Genomic DNA, 22,628 nt, shown 5'->3' with positions numbered 1-22,628 from the left:
TATCACCGTGTTATTTCATTTTGTTCTGCTAATCAACAATTTTATGTACAAGGTAGTGCATATGTTAAACAGTAAGTGCACCAGAATTATGAATCTAAATCTTTCCTAAGGAGGTGTGCTGATAGCTGCGTAAAGGGAGAAAGGATTTTTTTTTTTTTTTTTAATTAGGAGGGAGGATATCAAAGTGGCAGAAAAGGACTTTTTTGAAAATGAATACTATACAATTTCAGTTATTACTGGCTTATAATTGTGCTTTTTCTGATATAGTAATTCCAGTTCCATTTGTAATGCAAAATATTTTTGGAAATGTAACATTACTTTTAGAGACAAATATCATCATTGACTTGGGCTCAAAACTCTTATAATAGCAGGGAATATTGTGTAACAATGCTTGCTATATTTTGCTGTTTTAAAAAATGATACATTTATGTTTGTTTTGAAGTGGTAGATTTTTTAAAAGATTAGACTTAAAAGCCCCAAGAGTTGGTTATTTGTGGTATTCTGCAAACAAAAACATCTTCACTCCTACTCATAGTTTTAAACAATTCCGATTCTATCCCTTTGCTATAATTCTTTGATGATGTAATATTAACTCTTGCCAAAGAGGCACCTAACAATAGAAATACTTTCGATAATTTACTGAAATTTCAGTTCAGTTACTGAGGTAGAAGCTGGCCGTGTTTTTCCACTAAAAGATACAAAAATTCACCCAAGTGTATTGATTCAAAGACATGCATTTTTTCATCAGCAGTTTTATAATAATCACAATTCCCAAACCAAGCACTTTGTGGAAATTTGCTCCTTGCTATGTGTTTTTTCCTTACAAAGACTTGTCACCAGTAAGAATGTTACAAAGTAAGGTAAGAAAACAGTGTGGACTATGTCACAAATAGTTAATATAGTATACAGTATTAAGATAGTTTTTCTGGTTTCTAAAGAAATGGTACTTTAGAATTCAGTGTGTCTCAGAAATAATTCTCACCATTAAGTAAACATCAAAATTTTAATAAATAACATAAATGAAAAAACAAACACCTTTTAAAAATTGCTTATACCTAACAAAACAATTTCTTTGATGAAGGGTCTGGTTGGCTTTATCTTGGCAGTGTTCATTTTTATACAATTTTCGAATTGCATTTACTCCATTCTGATGAAATTCCACCTCTTTGGAATCACAGAAGAGATGAAACCAATACTGCTACAATATTGTGCCTTCCTGAAATGCTTCTATCCACCTATTGAGAAGAGAAATCTGTTAGATTTGTAAAACCTAATCATCTGACATGTGAACACCATATAGATGACAGCTGGGCCTGTGGACCTCATTACCGTAACAACGTAAGATCTTTTTTTTTTTTTTTTTGAGACAGTTTGGCTCTTGTTGCTCAGGCTGGAGTGCAATAGCACTATCTATATCTAGGCTCACTGCAACCTCCGCTTCCTGGGTTCAAGCGATTCTTCTGCCTCAGCCTCCCGAGTAGCTGGAATTAGAGGCATGTGCCACCACGCCCAGCTAATTTTGTATTTTTAGTAGAGATGGGGTTTTTCCATGTTGGTCAGGCTGGTCTTGAACTCCTGACCTCAGGTGACTCGCCCACCTCGGCCTCCCAGAGTGCTGGGATTACAGGTATAAGCCACCGTGCCTCGCCAGTAACATCTTTTCTTGTAGCAAAGTGGCCTTCTGCATACGTAGAACTACCATTTATTTGGTAATTTGGTCCAAAATTTAGCCTGGAAAGTGTGCTTCTCATTTCTGATAGGCATGAGGAAGGGACCATTTCATGTGTAAAAGTTCTATGAAGTCTTGATGCTACCAATTAATTTATTTTGGAAGTTGATATGTCAGTGAAGGCTTTATTACAGCTTCTTTTTTATCTGGAATTCGGACTCAGTGCTTTTAGGAACACTAGCTCCTTGTCTCCTCCTACCTTAACTCTAGCAACCAGAGTTTCCTTGTATATCCCCCAGTCCAGATCTGTTTCAATATTTACAATTAAAAGGAATCTGGCATCTAGTGTTGATCAAAAGTTTGCATGCTAAATAAGAGCTTCTAGGCCAGGCACCGTGGCTCATGCCTGTAATACCAGTACTTTAGGAGGCTGAGGTGGGCAGATCACCTGAGGTCAGGAGTTCGAGACCAGCCTGGCCAACATGGTGAAACCCTGTCTCTACTAAAATACAAAAATTAGCTGGGCGTGGTGGTGCGCACTTATTATCCCAGCTACTTGGGAGGCTGAGGCAGGAGAATTGCTTGAACCCGGGAGGCAAAAGTTGCAGTGAGCTGAGATTGCACCACTGAACTTCAGCCTGGGGAACAGAGCAAGACTCTGTCTCAAAAATAAAATAAAATAATAAAGATAAAAAAATTAAAAAAAAAAAAAAAGCTTCTCAAAGTTTCACAGATGTCTTTCCAAAATTCTTTAGTCTCAAAGTCTAACCTGACAATATACATAGCTGCAATTATTCAGAAGATACTTGGGAGTAGTCTTTTTCCTCACTACTAATGTAATTGCTTCTGAACTTTTTTTTCTTTCTTATGGAAATCTCATTTCGTACGTTATTATTTTATGTAGGCTGGGCATGGTGGCTAACACCTGTAATCCCAGCACTTTGAGAGGCTGAGATGGGTGGACTGCTTGAGCCCAAGAGTTTGAGACCAGGTTGGGCAACGCTGCGAGACTCTGTCTCTATTTAAAAAAAAAAAAAGTACAGAAGAGTCTAGAGAACTATGAACACTTGAAATCACTCAGTTTAATTAGTAAAAGCAACCTATAACAGATTCAGTTCAAATTTTAAGGAATTTTCAAAAATTTAATATTGAACATAAACAACATATGTTATACTGCCATAGCAAGACTTTAAAAAACTCCCCAAATTTTCCACTAAAATTAATACATTTTAATAGTCTGTCATGTGTTTCAGAAAGCAATCCATATGATATTAATAAAGAGAAACTTATAATTTAGCCTGGGTCGATCTAAATTACAAGTAATCTGATTTCCTTTACCCAACTACACGTAATTTTGTCTTGGTGGCATTTCTATCTTGTCAACTCAATGACATAAGCAAAAAAAGACATATATTGAAAAGCGGTAATTTTTTTCAGTTTGATGAATACAGATGAAAATTATAAGAAAGCTAGTATCTGACAGAATCTTATGGCAATTACTATTTTGTCTAAATAATTTTTATAGAAAAGATAGTTAAGTGACATAATTTTAAAATATTCTCCAGTAGCCAAAAGAAAATGTTTGGAAGAATAGCTATGTACTGTTGGATATCCTAAAATAGACTGAAAAGAGTCTTATAGAGTGTGTGTAACATTGTGCCTGGCTGGTACTCAGGTTGTGTGCAATCCTGGTACATTAATCTTAACTGCCTTAAGAGACTAAAAGCCTTGCTTACTCAAAGCATTCTTTTTTATTTTCATGCACTTTTAAGCTTGTGGAAAACACCTCTTCCTGAAAACAAAAATGTATTATTTTGTGAAGCCAAAGTAAAGAGTCAAATGAAAGAGAGATAAACTGAACTATTTTGTTCGAAAGAGACCTAATTTCACAGAGATAGATATGCATCTCTATGTTAAGCAAACTAATAACATCTAAGTAAAGATTCTTGCTGGAATTCTGAAGAGACTGTTTCAGCCTTTGCCATCTAAACTGATAGCCATTTCCTTTTACTCAGTCACTAGGAACAGCATGGGAGTCTCTTAATGTGTTTGACCTTTTCCCCAAAGAAGTTAGCGAGCAGCTGTTTAAACTCCTGCTGTTCATGGCACAATTGAATCGCTGGATTGCCAAAGTCCTGGAATGTTTCAAGGGAAGATTCTTACCCTCATAGAAGGAGAGGTCAAATGCCTTGGCTTTCCTTCCTTTCAGCAGAGCAGCATCACGCTGCTTCCTCTGAAGTCATGTGTAGACAAAATACTTTATATAGGACTACCTATTTTCTTTTCCCCTCTGCCTCCTGAAAATATTCCAGATACCCTTGCCTTGTCTTTAAAACAATTCTGAAGAGTTTGAATAATATGTTAAATCTTTCTAATTAGAATTTCTGATTTAAATTTTGAGTTGTCTCCATGCCTTAAAGTAGGTCATTTTACAAGCAACCATTAAAAAACTGAAATCTCATAAATAAAAGAAAAATATGGCCAATCTAGATTACTTACTTCTGGGCTGAATGAGCATCCTCTGCTTTGAATAAATAAAATAACATGTTTTTGTGCCGTAACTGAAATACTTTAGACTCTGAATTCTCATCTTTAACTTGAATAACAGTGAATCCTAATAAAGGCTGACTCTCCAAAGCGGCCACGTCCTAATTTAAAAACACACAAATGGAGAAACGTTTTTAGATTGAGACAAAATTCAGATTTGAAAACTCTTGATCTACATAGCTCTAATTTAATTTCAGTTATTCACATATAAGGTAATAATTCTAACAACTTATTCATTTTTCATTTACTCAACAATATGCATTGAGCCACTCCCTCCCTAAGTACCCTACATGCCATGCACTGTGGCACAGAATTTTTGGCATGTTCACATCTACTGAATTTCACAATATCCTCACTAAACCAAGGAAGGCACGTGATTATATTACTTTCATTTTATGGATGCAGAAAGTAAGCTATTTACCTGGATCCCACTAAGGAAAAGTGTGGACCCTAGAGCAGTGTTTTCATAGGATGGTGGAACACAGGGTGATCAGATAGGAGAAAAGGACAGAATTAGAGTAAACTGCTAGAAATTGTTTATCATCCAGAAAAGTCTATCTTATCTATGCTGCTGTCAGATCAATGCAATCTGAAGATGACAGTAAAGGGAATATCACCCAAGAGAGCTTGGCAGAAAGAAACACAGCTCTGCCTTTTTTTTTTTTTTTTTTTGAGACAGAGTCTCTGTTGCCCAGGCTGGAGTGCAATGGCGCGATCTTGGCTCACTGCAATCTCTGCCTCCTGGGTTCAAGCAGTTCTCCTGCATCACCCTCCCAAGTAGCTGGGATTACAGGCACTCCACAAATATTTTGTATTTTTAGTAGAGACAGGGTTTTGCCATGTTGGCCAGGCTAGTCTCGAACTCCTGACCTCAGGTGATCCATCCCTCTTGGCTTCCCAAAGTGCTGGGATTACAGGTGTGAGCCAATGCACCTGGCTGCAGCTCTGCCTTTAGTAAAGTAATTAGTAGTTACACGACACACAAAAAATTGTATTTTAATAATATAGAAAATTCCTAACACATTTGAGAAAGAGCTCTCCAGGTACAAAGCAAGAACACTGTTCACATTAAAAATTAACAGCAACAACACTTCCCCCATCCAAAAGCAAAGCAAAAAATTATATGTAAAACAAACGAATTTTAAAATACTGTAATTACTTCCAGTTGGCATTAGAAAACCCCAAATTACTCATCTTTAGATTTCAGATCTTACCTCACTTGCAGCATATGTATATAGTACTTTATTTTTTATGACAAACCAAAAGTGTTTCCAGGGTTTTTTATTGCCCTTTGATCTGTACAAGTAGCCACTCATAGAAGAATCCTCTGTGTTTGCTGATACCTAGATAAGAAATCCCATGCAAAGTTTAATGGTTTTCAGACAAATTATAACAGCAAATTATTTGTAACCAATAGGTGCTGAAAACAATAACTGTAATGACAGAATGTTTCAGAATGAAATATATTTTCAAAGTGCTACTATACAAATTGAACTCTGCTATTAACATGAGCATAAAAAAGAAAAAAAAAAAACATGTTAGAGGCAGTTATAGAATTTTACTTGGTTTAACTGCCTGCACGCGTTTGCGTATGTTTCTTTGTGGGTTCATCTGTGTTTTCTGGGTTGGCAGGTGAAGAAAAATAGTTCCAGAAGACTAAAATGCTTTTCTAAAAGCTGGATTTGGGGACTGTATGTTTTTTATTGCTGTTATTTTGAGGCATCAGGGAAAATTATTTGAATTTTTAATTGTGTTCCTAAAAAACGTTTTGGACTTCTAAAAAACCATACAAACAGAATAATAAACAGAAAATTCTATTAAGGAAGCTCATTTTAAGAATCAATCTTTGCTTCCCAAATTATAGTCAGAAAGAAAACAGGCTAATTTTTACTTCATAAAAAGTTGAAAATGTTTTCATCTCTACGCAAAAAGACAGCAAGCATTTATTTATTTATTTATTTATTTATTTATTTATTTATTTATTGACAGAGTCTTACTCTGTCACCCAGGCTGGAGTACAGTGGCACAATCTTGGCTCACTGCAACCTCCACCTCCTGGGTCCAAGTGCTTCTCATGCCCCAGCCTCCGGAGTAGCTGGGATTACAGGCGTGTACCACCATGTCCAGCTAATTTTTGTGTTTTTAGTAGAGAGAGGGTTTCACCACGTTGGCCAGGTTGGTGTTGATTTGCCTGCCTTGGCCTCCTAAAGTGCTGGGATTACAGATGTGAGCCATTGTGCCTGGCCTATTGATTCTAATAATGGTCATTCAAAGTTGTGTTTTTAAAAATGTAGGAGTAGAGATATAAAAAAAAAAGGGCGAGGGAACTCTGGGCGATTGGCTGGGAACTATATCCACCCAGTGTCACCGATTTCTTCCTATCCAGGAAATGAGCAGATCCATCAATAAGAAATTTCTCAGCCTGGCCGAAAGGGGGAGAGAATGGTTGGCCCCACGAAGCCACGACAACTGGAGGCAAAGAGGGTTGCTCAACGCCCCGCCTCACTGGAAAACAAAATCAGATCTGGGACCTATATAGCGTGGCGGAGGCGGAGCGATAATTGTCGCGCTCTCACCCACTGCAGCTGCGCACAGTCGCATTTCCGTCCCCGCCCCTCAGATCCTGCAGCACCATCTGTCATGGCGGCTAGGCTGTTTGGTTTGAGCGCTCGCCGTCTTTTGGCGGCAGCAGCAACGCGAGGGCTCCCGGCCACCCGCGTCCGCTGGGAATCTAGCTTCTCCAGGACTGTGGTCGCCCCGTCCGCTGTGGCGAGAGAGCGGGCCCCGGAACCGACCACACAGTGGCAAGAAGACCCAGAAACCGAAGACCAAAACTTGTATGAGAAGAACCCAGACTCCCATGGTTATGACAAGGACCCCGTTTTAGACGTCTGGAACATGCGAGTTGTCTTCTTCTTTGGCGTCTCCGTCGTCCTGGTCCTTGGCAGCACCTATGTGGCCTATCTGCCCGACTACAGGATGAAAGACTGGTCCCGTCGCGAAGCTGAGAGACTTGTGAAATACCGAGAGGCCAATGGCCTTCCCCTCATAGAATCCAACTACTTCGACCCCAGCAAGATCCAGCTGCCAGAGGATGAGTGACCAGTTGCTGAGTGGGGCTCAAGAAGTACCACCTTCCCCACCTCCTGCCTGCCACTCTGACCTCTTCTCAGAGCAGCTAATTAAAGGGGCTGAAAGTCCGAAAAAAAAAAAAATTGGGATCTACCTTAGTAATGGTATGGCAGGCACACGCTTAAGGTGGCTTTCCATGACCCTTGCCATAGAGAGTCACATTGTTGTACATTCTTCTTTTGAGTGTGGACAGGACCTATGACTTGCTTCTAACTAAGAATTTGGTGAGGGTGATAGGATGTCACTCCCATGATCATGCTACATTATATATGGCCCTGTCTTGTTAGGAAACACTCTAGAAATTTTCTTCCTTGCCGGCTTTTAACAACTAAGTAGCAATGTTGAGAGGCCCACATGGCAAGGAGCTGATGACCTCCAGCCAAAAGCTAGTAAGAAGCCAGGGCCCCCAGTCTTGCAAGTGCAAGGAAATGAGTTCTGTCAACAACCTGAATGAGTTTAGAAACAGACCCTTCCCCAGATGAGCCTCCAGATGAGAATTCAGTACTTGCCAAAACTTTGATTATAGCCCTGCAGAGGCCCAGCTAAGCCATGCCTGGACTCCTGAGATAATAAATGTATGTTGTTTTAAGCTGCTAGGTTTGTAGTCATTTATTATGCAGAAATGGAAAACTAATACAGGCGGGCCCTGTGAATTTTAAAAGTATATCTTTAATCACATATTAATTGATGAATTATATTAATTTCTTATAAATTTCATGAAAATAATTATATATTGTTTAGTGGAAAATTCAAGATCTAACATTAAGTTAGAAATATTTGTTAAGCAACAGCAAATTTCTATAAATACATCTTTATAAAGACTACCAAGTAATTTAAAAAACTAGAATTGTTTCCTATCTCAGTGAAAAAAAAGAGGAAAAACCCAACTAAAATGTTTAACATTCAAATGAGATTTTGCTTAAAATATAGTTACATTGGAATCCTACCATGTTCTTATCTAAGTTGTTATTAATGTTGCTCAAAATATATTACATTTCTCCTTTATACCAATTTAGGATCAGTTTATTAGCCACACAAGAAGATCAACCATAATACTGAACAGCCATGACTAGACCTATATTTTTAAAAATAAAACTGGTGTTCACCAACTTAATCACCTGATACATAAAACATTTCTTCCAATGATTTGATTATTTACAAAGTAAATCAGGGTTGGGGGTCAGGGACTATAAAACTACATATTGGGTACACTGTATAAGGCTCAGGTGATGGGTGCACTAAAATCTTAGACTTCACCATTATACAACTCATCCGTGTAACCAAAACCCATAGGTACCCCAAAAGCAATTGAAATTAAGAAAAAAAAAAAATCCAACTCAAAAGATGTAGTCTGCCATTACTGAGAGTACTGAGGCTCTAAATGTAATTCTAAAAAGAGGAGTTTCTAAAAATATTTTAAACATTACTAGAATAAGAACACAACTTCCCTGTTCCTCAAAAAGTTAAACATAGAATAACCATATGAGCAAGCAATTCTACTTCTGGGTATATACCCAAGATAAATGAAAACATATGTCCACACAGAAATTTGCACATGAACATTTCTATCAGCATAATTCATAATAGCCAAAGGGTGGAAACAACCCAATATTCCACAAGAGCTGGATGGATAAACTGTAGTATACACAAACAATGAAATAGTATTCAGACATAACAAGAAACAGAGTATGGATACGTGCTATAATTTCCATGAACCTCTAAAACATTGTGTCTCAACTGGGAATATACTCGTAACTTTACATAAGAAACATGATCTTGATCAAATTTTTAGAGTTCTTTCCTGCCACTACGTATGCTAGAACACCTCCTCAGTAAAAAAGCAAGAGAACCAAATTAAAAACTACTCTGCTGGCCACAAAACCAGCCAGGTGGACCTCCTTAATAAACTGATCATAATGGAGTAGCCAAAATGGCAATGCTGTTTGTTCTTTGACACTTAAATTTGAGGAACCGGGATAGGGTATCAACGATGTCTGTGGATTACACCATTAGCAGGTCTAAGCATACAGGCTATTATCACTATTTAAAATTTTCTTTTAAAGGAAGTTTAAAGGAAAGACAACCTACTATCAGTGATATCAGCTGCGCATAACCAACCAACGCCTACAAATAAACCGTGCAGATCAGTAAAGGCTAACAAAATGCCCAAAATATTCTGTTGGATTTCTTCCCTCTGGCAAGGGTCCTGCTCAAAGTCATTTTTAAAAATTCATGTGTGTCCAACTTATCTTTACCTTCTATCACTGCTATTAAATGTTCTCTAAACCTTTCAACAGCCATTTTCTAAATGACTTAGGTCAGACGGGAGACCAAGCAAGACTGTGAGGCATCCGCCACATCCATCATCAGTATTAAAATTCATGACTTAATAGTTGTGGGAAATGACATCTTCCTTTATGAAAGAAAAACAGTGTATTATATGCATATGAATAATTCAGCCTCTATCACATTGCAAGTTTAATGGAAACACTTACTTCTTTGAGAGCAGCTGGGATTTTTTTCTGTTTCCTCCCTGATGGAATGCTATGTAAGACTGATGATAAGGCACTTGAAGGAGATTTGTGATTTCCAGGAGATCCAATCCTAGGGGAGTGCTGGTGATCTAGAACAAACCAGGCACACTTTGTAGGCAATGCTCAGCATTTTGCAATTCAATTTCATTCAAATCCATAATACTGTTGCATAAAATATCCATGGAAGGACACTAAGAAACAACATTGATAGCTCCTGGAAAAGGACAATGGATGGCTGGGAGCTGAGTGGAAGGCAGACTTTCTACTCTCTATGGTTTTATACTTTTTGAACTTTAAACCATGTGAAAGGATTACTCTTGCGTGCCTTTAGAATTATGAAACGTGACTATACTACCAACTTAAAAAAAAAATCCAAAAAACCTTCCCTACTGACATAAACCCCAAAGAACCCTGGTATTGTTAAGTGTTTAGATACTAGACCAACTCCAATGAACAAAGTAGTTAAAAAGGGGCTATTGGATATGGATGAAGAAGTAATGAATTCTGATTGTAGAGGTTCAGGGAAACCTGAGAAGATAATAAGATAAAAGTTGGCTGGCCGGGCATGGTGGCTCACGCCTGTAATCCCAGCACTTTGGGAGGCCAAGGTGGGCGGATCAAGAGGTCAGGAGATCGAGACCATCTAGCTAACACGGTGAAACCCCGTCTCTACTAAAAATACAAAAAATTTAGCTGGGCGTGGTGGTGAGCACCTGTAGTCCCAGCTACTCAGGAGGCTGAGGTAGGAGAATGGAGGGAACCCAGGAGGCGGAGCTTGCAGTGAGCCGAGATCGCGCCACTGCACTCCAGCCTGGGCGACAGAGTGAGACTCCATCTCAAAACAAACAAACAAACAAACAAATAAAATAAAATAAAAGTTGGCCATGAAGGAATAAGTAGGAATTTGCCAGGTTAAAATAAACAGGAGGAACACTGCACACCAAGAGGTCAGTGTGAGCAAAGGCAGAGAGGTATGAAATTAAATCATCTATTTGGAGAATAATGAGACCAGATTAAAAAAGGGGGCTGGTTTGAAGGAAACTGGACTGTTGTTTATATGTTTTAGACTGGGGAGTGACATGAGCAGATTAAATTTGGAAAAACTGATTATATCTGGCAGTACTAAGGAGAAAGGACTAACAGCAGGAAAACTTGTTAGGAAATTGTTATAGTTGTCTAGATGAGAGATAACAAAGACCTTATTAGAGCTGGGATGGAGAAATCAAGACAAAGATTTTTGACGATAAAATTGACAAGAGTTACTAACCAAATGTGTATAGGTGATGAGGAAGGAGAATTCAAAGACGAATTTTCAATGTCTGCAGTTTATACCATATACCCAGACTAACGGGAGGAACATAAAGGAAGAGATGGATGGGTCTTCTTGGAAAATGTATACAGACAATAAATTATTAATCTAGAAATATGTGCACTCTGAAATATCATGTCATCCACTTAGAAATTCCTCCTTGCTAATAAAAAGCTATCCTTCAGGGAAATGAAGAACAGACTTTTAAAAATTTAGATCCTGGCCAGGCGTGGTGGCTTATGCCTGTAATCCCAGCACTTGGGGAGGCTGAGGCAGGTGCATCATTTGACGTCACAAGTTCGAGACCAGCTTGGTCAACATGGTAAGACCCCCATCTCTACTAAAATACAAAAAGTAGCCAGGCATGGTCACGTGTGCCTGTAATCCCAGCTACTCAGGAGGCTCAGGTAGGAGAATCACTTGAACCTGAGAGGTGGAGGTTGCAGATTACGTCACTATACTCCAGCCTGGGCAACAGTGGAAGACCCCATCTCAAAATAAATAAGTAAATAAATAAATAAAATTTAGATCCTACAGGTTTCAGGAATTTAACTAAAAATCTTTTCCCAAAACATAGACCTGAGCAGTCCTGCTAAGCTGCATTCATTTTACTGGAGGACACCTACAAATAAGGAGCAGGGAAATAGGAAGTATCATTTCGTGTTTGGTCAAAAAGCTGCACATTCAGATGTACATTAAAATCTCACTGAATCAGTTCAACTGACTAGAATTAAGCTAACGAAGTGCCACCTAATACGCTTCCACAGAGAATTACTTTACATATAGGTAAAATGATTTGTAATGAGCACGCTATCATGTGAAACTATAGAGACTTCAAAATTACTTGAAAGTTAAAGTTCCCTTTTACTGTTTCAAGTGTTTTACCCTGTAATTACATTTCTACAGTTTTCTTAGCAAAACTTTTTATACAGACTAAAACCAAATTTCAGCCCAACCTCTCCCAGAATTACAACAAAATATGATTAAGAAAGCTTACTATAAATTTGGAGATAAGTATCAACAATCATATTGCTAATGTACCGAAGGTGTTTCTGTCAGAAGGTTGTTTGAAAACATCTGAGGAATAAAGGACTTTTCGGTTAAATCTTTACTTATATATTACCTAATTTCTGCAGTTCTTGGAAACAATGTTCACATACTCTTGCTGGTTGATTTTTCAGGTAATCTAAGCCATACTTATTGGATGAACAAGCTTGGCATACAATCTGAAAACACATTGGAATTACTCCATTAATTTCATTAGAATAACTTGTGTTTCCAAACCATAAAGTATGTTACAATTTACAGTGCCATCCACTTTTCAAAACAGTTTCAGAGTCACTGAGTCTCACTTTGTCTCAATAACAACTCTAAGGAGTTCAAGCATATAGTGAACTAATGCATGGTACCACCCTTGAAAGATGAAGGGGCAACAGATGATTACTTACAGAGAGCTGACTACATAAAATAATAAAGTCAAGGAATTAATACATGCAAAATGCTTAGAACAGTACCTGGCATGCAAAAAAGCCTGTGAGGTATACTGATCACCATCACTGTCACCATCATAATCATCACTGCTGCAGCAACGACCACGTCTCTGCTCCTCTACCAAGTTTTTGGGCTCCGTACTAAATGCTCTTTAAATAGAACCTCATTTAATCTTTAGAGTAACTCTCTGATGTCACTGTTTCTACACCCATTTTACTAATGAGATCATGAAGGCTTAGAAACATCACTAGGGATAACTTCAACGCTGAACATTCCCCCTACTGAATACTATAGATACTTAGTACTAGAGAGATGCAGTTTAAATAATAGCTGTAAATGTGAGGGCTGATTTAATTGTGGATTTGTTAGATTTCGTTTTTGAATCAAAGTTATTTATTACTGATGTTCTAATGTAACTCTGAAGTAGGAGGGTGGAAGTTCACTAAGAAGATTCCCCCTGCCCCTAAATATTTAGAGAAAACACCATTCATGTTTTCTACCATTAACATAATTGTTATTGTTATTCTTGAACTATAATGGTTTACGAGGGGAAATATGCTTCCTCACTATGTACAGCCTGGAGACAGTGAAGACCACAATGGAGATGGGTGTTATCCTCGCCAACCTTTCCACAGGCCCGGCAGTGGTGTCGTCTCCAGGTGAGAGTAAATTCACTTGTGCAGATCATACACATTGTGGCTCTGGTATCTGGAATCCAGATGGGAGCCTTCGACCCAAGAGGACTAACTTCCTCTTTATTTTCTGAGTCTGCCTGCGGAAGAAGAACAGCTTCTGATCATCTCCATGCACACTGCCTGCCTTTTTATTTGGCAGTGTCATCTCACACTACCACTAAGATGGGGATGAGGGACAGGTGCAGTGGCTCACACCTGTAATCCCAGCATTTTGGGAGGCCGAGTCCGGCGCATCACATGAGGTACGGAGTTCCTGACCAGCCTGGCAAACATGGTGAAACCCTGTCTCTACTAAAAATACAAAAATTAGCTGGGTATGGGGGCCAGTGCCTGTGATCCCAGCTACTCAGGAGGCTGAGGCAGGAGAATTACTTGAACCTGGGAGGCGGAGGTTGCAATGAGCCGAGATTGTGCCACTGCACTCCAGCCTGGGCGACAGAGTGGGACTCGGTCTCAAGAAAAAAAAGATGGGGATAAAATATGGGCTATTGGCTGAGAGAGGTGGCTCACGCCTGTAATCCCAGCACTTTGAGAGGCCAAGGCGGTCAGATCACAAGGTCAAGAGATCAAGACCATCCTGGCCAACATGGTGAAACTCCGTCTCTACTAAAAATACAAAAATTAGCTGGGCGTGGTGGCACGTGCCTGTAGTCCCAGCTACTCGGGAGGCTGAGGCAGGAAAATCGCTTGAATCCGGAAGGCAGAGGTTACAGTAAGCCGAGATTGTGCCACTGTACTCCAGCCTGGTGACAGCAAGAGTCCGAAGAAAGAAAGAGAAAGAAAAGAGAGAGAGAGAGAGAAAGAGAGAGAGAGAGAGAGAAAGAAAGAAGAGAGAGAGAGAAAGAAAGACAGACAGAGAGAAAGAGAGAGAAAGAGTAAGAGAGAGAGTAAGAGAGAGGAAGGAGGGAGGGAGGGAGGGAGGGAGGGAGGGAGGGAAGGAAGGAAGGAAGGAAGGAAGGAAGGAAGGAAGGAAGGAAGGAAGGAAGGAAGGAAGGAAGGAAGGAAGGAAATAAATATGGGCTATTGGCCAGGCACAGTGGCTCACGCCTGTAATCTCAGCACTTTGGGAGGCTGAGGCAGGTGGAAAACCTGAGGTCAGGAGTTTGAGACCAGCCTGGCCAACATGGTGAAACCCCATCTCTACTAAAAATATAAAATTAGCCTGGCGTGGTGGCGCATGCCTGTAATCCCAGCTGCTCGGGAGACTGAGGCAGGAGAACATTTGAACCCAGGAGGCAGAGGTTGCAGTGAGCTATCGCACCATTGCACTCCAGCCTGGGAAACAAGAGCAAAATTCCGTCTCAAAAAAAAAAAAAAGAAAAAAAGGAAAGAAAAGAAATACGGGTTATTATATTTTTCATGTGCTCAGAATACTAAGTTTAGCTACAATCTAAAAATCTTCTAATACAAAATTAACTTAAAAAGATGCTTGTGGTAATGGGATGGCAGCTGATTAGCTGAACCTTAAACTATTTCGTATTTTCTAAATTTCCTACAATGAAGTTTTATAGCTGAGAAAATACATGAATATGCTAGATGCTATCACAGACTTGCAGTGAGACATTAATAGGAGGATAAACTTTCAGTGCTGAAATTAGACATTAATCTGTAGAGTAACTCTCTGATGTCCAGTCCAATCATTCTCTGAAACACATGTTGCTTTCCTAAACCCCTGTGAAATGTTTAAGGTAAAAACTTTGAAATGCACTGGGAAAAAAAAAAAAAGAAGACAATACCTCATCAAGACTCCTACTAGGACAGAAGGTGATCCTTTTCTTGGCATACTCTTCTATTGCCCTGGAAATCGCTTCTAGCCATTCATCCCTTCCTGTGGCAGAACTGTTGGGGGCAAAAGGTTTCATCAACCAGATGTCAGCTTTTGTTCTTTTCCTTTTTCTTCTTTTCCTTCTCCTATGGCAACAGATCCCACCACCCTCCAACAATACTAGTCAAAAAAGCAGCAACTCTGAGGTTTAGTGAACAGATCATCAGAACAGACAACAAAGAACCCATGATGCATTTTAGCAAATACGATGCTTATTTTTTCTTTCCAAAAGTTCTGCTTTATATTAAGTAGCTTTTGAACTCTCCTCAATTTGGAAATACTTTTGGTTTGGTTTAAAGGATAACTGTACAATTAATAATGATGATTATTTATACAGCCAGGGAGTTTCTTAAGACATCATACTAGAATTTTAAAAGATTCTAATAAGTCAAGTTTCAAATTCCAATTTATAGCATAGAATACTAAATATCTTTAGATTGCTAATTACTAAAACTTTCTAGAAAGGGCACTGGGGTGAAGGGAACATATTTTTTTGTATTAGAAAGCAGATGTTGACAAAGCCGTTCACATGGGAAAGGCGGCAGTTGTTGTTAGGGCTTCTCTACCTATTTCACCCACCAAGTTCTCTGTCCCTACCCAGCTCATCAGGAAATATCTTTTCATTCAGCGCCAGATGGGAGTGGGCTAAACAGGGGCAAGCTTGGTCAGACAAGGGTATTTTTTTTTCTGTTTTTCCAGCCATGCCTCTTTCCCAAAACCATGCTAACTCCAAATTATTACTGGTATCAGCATACTTATGAAACCACTGTTTACATTTTTTTGTGTGTATTTAAAACTGAGAGGCACATGTTAGGTATTATAAATAAAAATAAATATAAAAATCTATACATACACAGTAGAGAAAGAGCAGAAAAGAGGAAGGGAGAGGGAACGAGAGAAAGAAAGACTTTAATAAATAATTAAAACTCCATCATAATAAAACAAAATTGATCAGAATGGGATTGTGACTGTGTTAAAAAAAAAAAAAGGTCTGTAGTTTAATTTAGAGAGGCATTTTGAGGTATACAGAAGTAAAATCGGCCAGGCACGGTGGCTCACGCCTGTAATCCCAACACTTTGGGAGGCTAAGGTGGGTGGATCATTTGAGCTCAGGAGTTCGAGACCAGCCTGGCCAACATGGTGAAACCCTATCTCTACTAAAAAACAAAAATTAGCCGGGTATGGTGGTGCATGCCTGTAATCCCAGCTACTCGGGGGGCTGAGGCAGGAGAATTGCTTGAACGAAGGAGGTGGAGGTTGTAGTGAGCTGAGATAGTGCCACTGCACTCTAGCCTGGGTGACAGAGCAAGACACTGTCTCAAAAAAAAAAAAAAAAAAAAAAAGGCAGAAGTAAAATGACCTGATATCTGCAATTTGTTTTAAAATAGAAAATTATGAAACAGGAAAATCAGTGGCAAAATCTTGATCATTATTTTTAGTTTGGGTGACTGAATATGCAGTTTTTGGTATTATTTGTCCTAATTTTAAGTATATTTGAACTCTTTGTTTTTTTTTTTTTTTTTTTTTTTTTGAGACGGAGTCTCGCTCTATCACCCAGGCTGGAGTGCAGTGGTGCAATCTTGGCTCACTGCAAACTCCGCCTCCTGGATTCACACCATTCTCCTGTCTCAGCCTCCTGAGTAGCTGGGACTACAGGCGCCGGCCACTACGCCCGGCTAATTTTTTGTATTTTTAGTAGAGACAGGGTTTCATCGTGTTACCCAGGATGGTTTTGATCTCCTGACCTTGTGATCCGCCCGCCTCGGCCTCCCAAAGTGCTGGGATTACAGGCATGAGCCACCGCGCCCGGCCTATTTGAACTCTTAAACAGTGTTTCTAAAATAAAAAATTCCACCATTAATAATGGTACATATAGACATATGTTGCTGTATTTCAGAGAACCCAGGGCAGGTCAAGAATAGAAACCACTCACCTTGCCTACAATCATCATTCTCAGAAAGCATCTCCCTAATCCATGGCTTGAGTGCCATTTAGAATGTTCATTCACATGGATTAAAAAAGGTAGAAATCCAGTTTACAAATAAAATTTTAAAACACATTTCTCAAATTTTCGTTATATACAAAGAACAACAAAAAAGAAATAACCCCTTTCTCTCTAAACCAAACAAAACCACACCTTATTTACCGCTACTATTCTAGCATTACTGCCAAAACTGGATGCCATTTAACAGTTACTACGTCAGCCAGCTCTGCTAAATGCTTAGCAAATGTCACCATGTCTCACCCTCAGAGCTTCCGCATGGAATACACATTGGATCTTACACCCCCTGCCCCCAACTACAACATCATCACCCACCTTCACCATTTACAGGTAAGGAAACTAAGAATTAGTAATGTTTCATAATTTGCTTTATAGACAACAGACTACTAAGTGATGAGCTGGTATTAAACCCAAGTGTAGTTAAGGACTGAACCTCTCACCACCAGGTCATTGCTAGCCTCTGCTCATGTTCTCTGCAGAACTACATGATGAGAACACACGCTCAGGGTTCCAAGCAAACATTCATAAAAATTACCATCTCTCCCTCCCTCCCCGACTCCTCACTAGAAGAGTAACAGAAAGCAGAGAGGCAGATGGTAAATTTGAGAATTGCTGTTGGATTCTTCTGGAATCCGGGGAGCATGTGGAATGTGATTCGACTGTGCAAATCATGTCACATATGCTGTTCTTTCATTTAATCATTCCTGGCTCTCTCCTGTGTGGGGTTCTGCCAAGACAATGTTTACCAGCTCTTGATAACACATTTCTCACAGACCACACACATTTGCCCGCAGCATCCAGTGGAGATATTCTAGTCTCCTTTTGTAACATGATTAGCAGAAGAATCAGCATCTTCCTCAAACTGAAAAACTGTTAAGTCAAGTATTATTTTCTTTATAGAATGTGTATAGTACAAGAAAGCAAATTTGTGTCAAGTACCACTTTCCCAATGACTGGGATGAACTGCCAAGGGTTAAAAACCTGGCCAGGCATGGTGGCTCATGCCTGTAATCCCAGCACTTTGGGAGGCCGAGAAGGGCAGATCACCTGAGGTCAGGAGTTTGAGACCAGCCTGGCCAACATGGCAAAACCCCGTCTCTACTAAGAATACAAAAATTAGCCAGGCATGGTGGTGTGCACCTGTAGTCACAGCTACTCAGGAGGCTGAGGCAGGAGAATCACCTGAATCTGGGAGGTGGTGGTTGCAGTGAGCTGAGATCGTGCCACTGCACTCCAGCCTGGGCAACAAAGTGAGACTGTGTCTCAAAAAAAAAAAAAAAAAAAAAGGGTTAGAAACTCTTCAATAGAAAGGATTTGGGGTTGTTCGTCCATGCCATACCATTTACTACTTGGACTAACTGCAGGATGCCTCTGAGATTCAAAGGCCACACCACTTTGATTTGTGAATAACATTGTGAGTAATGTTCACTAGGAGCCTACTAAGTCAGGACCTAAGCCAAGAACTGGGCACACAAAATATACCTCACTTGTAAGGATGCACACTGAATTGAGGTGAAACATGTAATTAACATATGATGTAACAAATGTAGATACATAACACAGAAGTAGTAAATTACCTTATGTAAGTAGCAGGGATGGCTTTGCAAAGGTGATGACAAAGTTAGGGCTTGAAGAGTTACAGGAGTTTGGCAGGGCACTCTGTCTCTCTGTGTACCCTCATTCAGTCTGCCAGGTGTGGTCATCTCTAAGCTGATGGTGCCCAAATACATGCCTCTGGCCCCAACTTCCCTCTGAAATCCAGATCCTTACAGAAACTGCCCTTTGATGGCTGCATTTGGATGTTGCATAGGCACCTTACATTCCACATGCACACCTGAAACTCAACTCCCAATTTCTCCCTTAAAGCCGCTCCTCTCCCAGTGCTCCCTGTCACAGTGCATGGCACCACCTCCCAATTCATAGTATATGCTGGAGTCTCCTCTGAAGAACTCCTCTTATACCCTGTGTCCAATCAGTCCCCTCCTTTAGGCCACCTCCCAAACCATATTCCATGCAGCAGCCGTAAACTCTTTAAAAAATGCCAATCTGATCATATCATTCCCTTGTATAAGCCTTTCAGTGGCTTCCTGTGGCTCTTAGGCTAAAGAGCAAATCCCACAAGATGGTTCTGCAGCATCTAAGTCACCTGTCCCTCCAGGCTTGTCCTGGGTCATTCTCCTCCTCATTCTTGAGCTCATGCCACACTGGCCTTCCAAATCTCTGAATATGTCATGCCCCTTCTCACCTAAGGACCTTTGTACACAGTGCTCCTAATGACCAGGAGGCTCTTCCTTTTTCCTCTTTGCCCCTCTGACTCCTACTTATCTTTCCTAAGTCAATATAAACAGCAAGGGTTGTAGGGAAGAGACTGCCCTCTCTCCCCCATTGTAGTTTAAGGTCCTTTGCTTTACAGCCTCCTAGCCTCCGGTACTTTTTCTGTACATCATTTAATCACCCAATACTTAATTGTGTTAATATTTGCTAAGTGCATGTCCTCCTCCAGGGAATGTCAGCTCAGTGAAGGAAGGGCCCTTTTAATTTTTTTTTTTTTTTTTTTTGAGACGGAGTCTCGCTCTGTTGCCCAGACTGGAGTGCAGTAGTGCGATCTCGGCTCACTGTAACTTCTGCCTCCCAAGTTCAAGCAATTCTCCTGCCTCAGCCTCCTGAGTAGCTGGGATTACAGGCGTGTACCACTATGCCCAGCTAATTTTTGTATTTTTAGTATAAAATATTAAACGGGGTTTCACCATGTTGGCCAGGCTGGTCTTGAACTCCTGACCTCAAGTGGTCCGCCTGCCTTGGCCTCTCAAAGTGTTGGGATTACAGGTGTGAGCCACTGCACCCAACTTGACCCTTTTAATTTTTAATCTACTATGTCCTGATGCCCAGCACAATGCCTGGCCCAAGGTAGAGGCTCCATACTCCTTACTGAACAAAGGGATGAACTGCAGGTGGAAGTAACACCTGTGGAAGGCAGACAGCGGTGGAGTTGGCTGGCATGCATGGAGTCACACGCAGATCTGTGCTGATAGAGTATGCAGTGTGTTGGTGGGAGGGGATGGAGAGACTTAATAGGGATGAGGCCTCCTTACCCCCTTTAATATGGGATGCAGTACCAGACTAACTGGTTGGAGGAATTTGAAAGGAGAGCATGGTATACCAATGACATTCAATATGCCTTAGCTCTCTTTCCCTCCTGCAAGCTTGACCCTCCCTTGGAAATTTATTTTTCCTTTATCGAGAACTTTCCAGTTCAATTATTTCTCCTGCAGAGCCCACATTCAGCCCAATATTGGGCTTTTTCTGATTCATATCATTGTTCATCACTTTAACCCAAGACACACCATCATCTACTGCCCACTCACTACCTGGTTGCCCAACTTCTACTCTAGTCTCCTGATGGTCTGTCTTCTACAAAGAAGCCGGTGTGATCTTTTACAAATATAAAGTCGATATTATCACTTAGCTAAAAACTCTTAAAAATGCAATGACCTTACTATGGGTGGCCCCCAGCTCTTGCCCCCAAACTGTAACTCACATTTAATCTCCCCTGGTACTAGGGGAGTACTAGGCTCTACCTATACTGGACTTCTTGCTGTTTAACAGACTACACCTTTACATACCTCCCTGGTATGTCTTTTGTTCTTGCTGTTCCTTCCATCTAGGATTTGCTTCTGGTCTCTGATGCTCCTCAGAGATAACTTTTCTGATCCCCCCTCACCCCATAAAAGTTCTTGACCTAATCACTTTCTATCTGCTCAGCCTACTTTATTCTTCTTTATAACACTGAATACTCCAAATTATTTATATGTGCACATATATAAATAAACCCGATTATTGTGTATCTCCCACTTTAGAATAAAGGCTTATCCTTAAAGGCAGGGATTGCACATCCCCAGCTCCTGAACAGGGTAGGTGATGCCCAGTAAACATTTGTCGAATGGTCGATAGTGGACAGTCTCCTTCCCTAATGGCTCTCCATCTGCCAGTCTCCAAACAATGACTTCCTCTCATCACTAAAGTTAGACTCAGCAATGATTGCTCTCAGTTATCACTGCTTATCACTGAGCCCCAGACTACTAACAAAAAGACAAACAGGATTGCCCGGACCAGCTGGCCGCTTGCTGCCATGGCTACACCGTCTCGCCCACTCATGTTACTACTGCTGCCATCCACAGAGGGCTGCTTCTTGGGGACAAGACTCCCAACTTTGAGGCACTGTTGGCTGATACAGCACTGTTGGCTGTATCTGTTCCCACGACCTTCTAGGAGACTCCTGTGGCATTCTTTTTTCCCACCCTCAGGACTCTACACCAGTTTACACCATGGAGCTTGGCAGAGCTGCAAAGCTGGCACCAGAATTCACCAAGAGTAATGTCAAGTTGATTGCCCTTGTAACAGACAGTACTGAGGAACATCTTGCCTGGAGCAAGGATATCAATGCTTAACAGTGATGAGCCAATAGAAAAATGCCCTTTTCCCATCATTGATGGTAAGGATCAGGAAGGACCTTGACATCTTGTTGGGCATGCTGGATCCTTCCGAGATGGAAGAAAAGGAATGGGTGTGAGAGCTTGTGGTGTTTATTTTTGCTCCTGATAAGAAACTGAAGCTGTCTACCCAGCTACCACTAGCAACAACCTGGATGAGATTCGCGGGGTAGTTCTCTCTCTCCAGCTGACAGCAGAAGAGAGAAGAGTTCTCTCTCTCCAGCTTACCCTGATGGATAAGAAGAATGGAAATAGTTATGTTGCTGGGCATGGTGGCTCATGGCTGTAATTCCAGCACTTTGGGAGGCCAAGGCGAGCGGATCACTTGAGGTCAGGAGTTCCGAGACCAGCCTGGCCAACATGGTGAAACTCCGTCTCTACTAAAAATCCAAGAAAAATTTAGCCAGGTGTGGTGGCGCAAACCTGTGGTCCCAGTGACTCAGAATACTAGGGCAGGAGAATTGCTCGAACCCAGGAGGTGGAGGTTGCAGTGAGTCGAGATTGCGTCAGTGCACCCCTGGGCAACAGAGCGAGACTCTGTCACAAAAAGGAAAAAAAAAAAAGTTACAGAAATATAAACCTTGATCAGAGCCATTACACCTGTCTGGTACCGATCTGGAAATCATGAACATCCAGGTATTTACCTGACAACCAAAGAAAAACATTTACTATAATTTCCTGAATTATTTAATCTTAATAAAATAGATTACTGTTTTTCACCAAGGCTCAGTTTTACTTGGGAAACAGAAGTGCAATTAAAACTTGACTTTTCTATAGGCATTTCCTCCTTGGAATTTTGAAAATAACTTTCTTGATTTTAAGAACCAAGCTCAAGCACTCACTGGGAACATGATACACAGGGGGTCTTAATGTTCTTTGAACTTTCTTTCTTTCCTTTTCTCTCTCTCTCTCTCTCTCTTTCTCTTTCTTTCTA

The 22,628-nt window shown here is 40.4% G+C and overlaps 2 protein-coding genes and 1 pseudogene across 3 annotated transcripts in view; 2 read left to right on the top strand and 1 right to left on the bottom strand.

Annotated features, from left to right (window-relative positions):
* Window positions 1–989: 989 nt before the first annotated feature.
* The window catches only part of LOC105483682 (FYVE, RhoGEF and PH domain containing 6), a 132,768-nt gene continuing 111,129 nt past the window's right edge, over window positions 990–22,628 (bottom strand). Inside the window, exons 15-21 of one of the 2 annotated variants that reach the window (XM_011744666.2) lie at window positions 15,114–15,216; window positions 13,308–13,454; window positions 12,315–12,417; window positions 9,844–9,971; window positions 5,431–5,559; window positions 4,169–4,317; window positions 990–1,235 (exon numbers count right to left, since the gene is read on the bottom strand). In XM_011744666.2, the coding sequence (XP_011742968.2) occupies window positions 1,199–1,235; window positions 4,169–4,317; window positions 5,431–5,559; window positions 9,844–9,971; window positions 12,315–12,417; window positions 13,308–13,454; window positions 15,114–15,216 (796 nt within the window). In that variant the 3' untranslated portion in view covers window positions 990–1,198. Of the gene's footprint in view, window positions 1,236–4,168; window positions 4,318–5,430; window positions 5,560–9,843; window positions 9,972–12,314; window positions 12,418–13,249; window positions 13,455–15,113; window positions 15,217–22,628 lie in introns of those variants that run through there. The other variant, XR_988481.2, reaches the window with a different exon arrangement.
* On the top strand, window positions 6,620–7,431 carry LOC105483680 (NADH dehydrogenase [ubiquinone] 1 beta subcomplex subunit 11, mitochondrial-like). The gene has a single exon (XM_011744665.2). The coding sequence runs from the start codon at window positions 6,659–6,661 to the stop codon at window positions 7,316–7,318; it is 660 nt and encodes a 219-aa protein (XP_011742967.1). The 5' UTR covers window positions 6,620–6,658; the 3' UTR covers window positions 7,319–7,431.
* Window positions 17,439–21,998, top strand: LOC139356784 (peroxiredoxin-6 pseudogene; annotated as a pseudogene).

The sequence above is a fragment of the Macaca nemestrina genome, chromosome 10 (genome assembly GCF_043159975.1).
Source record: "Macaca nemestrina isolate mMacNem1 chromosome 10, mMacNem.hap1, whole genome shotgun sequence".
NCBI lineage: Eukaryota > Metazoa > Chordata > Mammalia > Primates > Cercopithecidae > Macaca > Macaca nemestrina.
The sequence above is the reverse complement of the archived record's forward strand: the minus strand, read 5'-3'. Positions and strand labels throughout refer to the sequence as shown.